Here is a 3540-nt window from a genome sequence, read left to right on the forward strand (position 1 = left end):
TTTTTTTTGACGGAGTCTCGCTCTGTCGCCCAGGCTGGAGTGCAGTGGCGTGATCTTGGCTCACTGCAGCCTCCGCCTTCCAGGCTCAAGCGATTCTCACACCTCAACCTACCGAGTAACTGGGACCACAGGTATGCACCACCATGCCCAGCCAATTTTTGTATTTTTTGTAGCGATGGGGTCTCACTATGTTCCCCAGGCTGGTCTCCAACTCCTGGACACCAGCAATCCTCCTGCCTCGGCCTCCAAGTGTTGGAATTACAGATGTGAGCCACAGCGGCCAGCCATTTGAGAAAGAATCTGTTCCCTTAGCTGGGTGCAGTAGCTCACGCCTGTAATCCCAGCACTTTGGGAGGCTGAGGCAGGCAGATCACCTGAGGTCAGGAGTTCGAGACCAGTGTGAAAAGAGACCATGGTGAAACCCCGTCTCTACAAAAAATACAAAAATTTAGCCGGTCGTGGTGGCGCGTGCCTGTAGTCCCAGCTACTTAGGAGGCTGAGGCAGGAGACTCACTTGAACCTGGGAGGTGGAGGTTGCAGTGAGCCGAGATCGCACCACTGCACTCCAGCCTGGGCAACAGAGCAAGACTCCATCTCAAAAAAAAAAAATTAGCCGGGCATGGTGGCAGGCGCCTGTAATTCCAGCTATCTAGGAGGCTAAGGCAGGAGAATCTCTGGAACCCAGGAGGCGGAGGCTGCAGTGAGCTGAGATGGCACCACTGCATTGCAGCCTGGGCAACAGATCAAGACTCTGTCTCAAAAATCAACAAATAAATAAAGCACGTTAGTTAAAGGAGGTTAAAAAATAAAAGAGAGAGAGACGGACAGAGCTTCACAAGTGGAAATGGAAAGAAAGGAATGCTCGTGGGGGGCACAGTAAGCACAGAGGCCTGCAGGGGGAACGTGCCTGGTATGTTTCAGGACCCAAACAGAGACAGTAAGAGAGGAGGAAGGCAGGGAGGTGCCTCAGACAAGCTGCAGGTGCCAGTGAGCAAGGCTCAGAGGCCCAGGGGACCATGGTGCTTGCTGAGAAACCAGAGGGATGCTATGGTCCGAGGTTTTTTTTTTTTTAAGACAAAGTCTTACTCTTGTCACCCAGGCTGGAGTGCTAGAGTGCAGTGGCATGGTCTCGGCTCACTGTAACCTCCACCTCCCAGGTTCAAGCGATTCTAGCCTCTCGAGTAGCTGGGATTACAGGCACATGCAACCACACCTGGGTAATTTTTGTATTTTTAGTAGAGATGGGGTTTCACTGTGTTGGCCAGGATGGTCTCCAACTTCTGACCTCAAGTGATCTGCCCGCCTCAGCCTCCCAAAGTGCTAGGATTACAGGTGTGAGCCACCGCGTCCAGCCAGCAGTCTTGGCCAAAGCAAAGAAATGAACAAACAAAAACCCTCCCCGGCAGTTGCCCAGGCATCCCATATCCTTGCGGAGAAATTCCTGATGCCCTTAATCTTTCCATCATTACCATACAGGGAAACTGAGGCCCAGAGAAAGGCAATTCAATTCCCAAAGCACACAAGCAGGCCCATCTCCCAAGCACTGGTAGAGAGTTCAGTGTCACGCAGGGTGTCACCTACTTCCACAACAAAGAAGAGACTGTGTGAACTCACAATAGCCATTGGGGGTAAGGTACTATTCTTATGTGTATTTCACAGACTGAGGTGGCAAACCCAAACAGGCAAAGCCACTGGTTCAAGGTCACACAGCGCATGCTCAGTGGCTGAGGCTGACTCACAGCCATTTCGGTGGTAACTGCAGAAAGCAAGTTTGTACTCAACTTGAAGTCTCTGGTGACTGGGTTTGGTGGGGGCTGCAGAGGAGACCCTGCAGAGTGCATTTCTGCAGGGGCTGAGAATCCAAGCTTCCAGAGCAGGAGTTGCCTGCATCCCTCACCACCTGGCTCTAGGTTCCTCTTGGGATGCTCTTCCTCCAATACCCACAAGGTCCCCAGTGACTTTTTCACATAAGCTCACATTTCACCTCCTGGGTGAGATTCAAAATTTCCCCATTTCTTCCCTCCCCCTGCCTCATCACACACTCACTTTCTAGTCCCTTCTACCGCTCCATTTTTCTTTTTAAACCCCTATCAGTAAGGCCAGGCGCAATGGCTCACACCTGTAATCCCAGCACCTTGGGAGGCCGAGGCGGGTGGATCGCCTGAGTCCAGGACTTCAAGACCATCCTGGGCCACATAGTGAGACCCCATTTCTACAAAAAATACAAAAAAACAAAAAATTAGCCAGGCACGGTGGCATCCACCTTGTAATCCCAGCTGCTTGGGAGGCAAAGGCAGGAGGAACACTTGAGCTCAGGAGTTTGAGGCTGCAGTGAGCTGTGACTGCACTACTACACTCCAGCCTGGGCAACAGAGGGAGACCCTGTCTCAAAAAAACCCAAATGAATAAACTTCTATCCTTCCCTCCTCCACTAAAGTGGAGGTCCCCTAGGGCACGGGTCTTGTCTATCTCTTGGTTACTGTGTCCCCAGTGCCCACACAGGGCTGGCAGACAGTTGTAACAGGAGTGACAGTCCCCGGCCAGCAGGGATATGGTGTGGGGGACAGAGGTGGAGCACTGAAGGGACCCATTGAGCAGCATTGTCCTCTGACGCCCCCGATGCTGGAGTTGTACTGGGGGAATGACCGTCATCACCGGTCATTCTGAGTTACTTAATTCGCTTATGCAAGTTGGTAAAGGAACCCAGCCTGCCTGTGCCTGCTGGACCTCCAACTTCTCCCAGCCACCTCTGCCTCAGTTTCCCTGCACTTGACGGGCTGGGGAGGAGGGGGTGGGCGTCTCAAATGTCAAAGATTTAACGTGTCTTGATGTTGCCACACAAAAGTTTTGTTTTGTTTGTTTTCTTGAGTCTCCTCTGTTACCCAGGCTGGAGTGCAGTGGTGTGATCATAGCTCACTGCAGCCTCGACCTCCTGGGCTCAAGCGATCCTCCCATCTCAGCCTCCCACTACACCCAGCTAATTTTTTTTTTTATTTTTTAAGAGATGGGGGCCACTGTGTTACCCAGGCTGGTCTTGAACTCCTGGTCTCGAGTGATCCTCCTGTCTCAGCCTCCCAAAGTGGTGGGATTACAGTGTGAGCCACGGAGCCCGGTCTACACAAGGTTTTTTTTTTTTTTTTTAACAGGGTGATGTGCACACGGTGGCGCCCTCTGGGTGGTCCCACGACAGATGAGGGGCCCAGCCTCACCCATCCATGAATCCTGGAGACTCCAGGCTTCCCATCCACCCAGGGTTCTGCGGACCTCTGAAGCTGGAGCCAATCTCCCCTTCCGTCAAGGGATCCGGGGAGGCCGCCAAGCCCGGTGCTCCCCTGAGTTTCCGAGAGGCCCCGACACCGCCCCCGCTCCAGGTCCCCGGGATGCTCGCGCAGGCGGGAGCCCGGGGCGCCCGGGGGATCCCTGGGCGTCACGCCGCTGTTGTGCAGCGCGTGTTGACAACGTCGCCGGGGAGACCGGCGGGGGCGGGGCCCGGGTAGGGGGAGGCGCGGCCCTGGCTGCGCGCGAGGGGCCGGGCTGTCA

General features: G+C 54.2%; 1 protein-coding gene across 1 annotated transcript in view; it reads left to right on the forward strand.

Annotated features, from left to right (window-relative positions):
• Nucleotides 1-3215: 3215 nt before the first annotated feature.
• The window catches only part of KLF2 (KLF transcription factor 2), a 3771-nt gene continuing 3446 nt past the window's right edge, over nucleotides 3216-3540 (forward strand). The window contains exon 1 of the mRNA XM_017893679.1: nucleotides 3216-3493. Coding sequence (XP_017749168.1) covers nucleotides 3216-3493 — 278 coding nt within the window. The remainder of the gene's footprint in view (nucleotides 3494-3540) is intronic.

Source organism: Rhinopithecus bieti, unplaced genomic scaffold, assembly GCF_001698545.2.
Source record: "Rhinopithecus bieti isolate Rb0 unplaced genomic scaffold, ASM169854v2 scaffold_23826, whole genome shotgun sequence".
Lineage (NCBI taxonomy): Eukaryota > Metazoa > Chordata > Mammalia > Primates > Cercopithecidae > Rhinopithecus > Rhinopithecus bieti.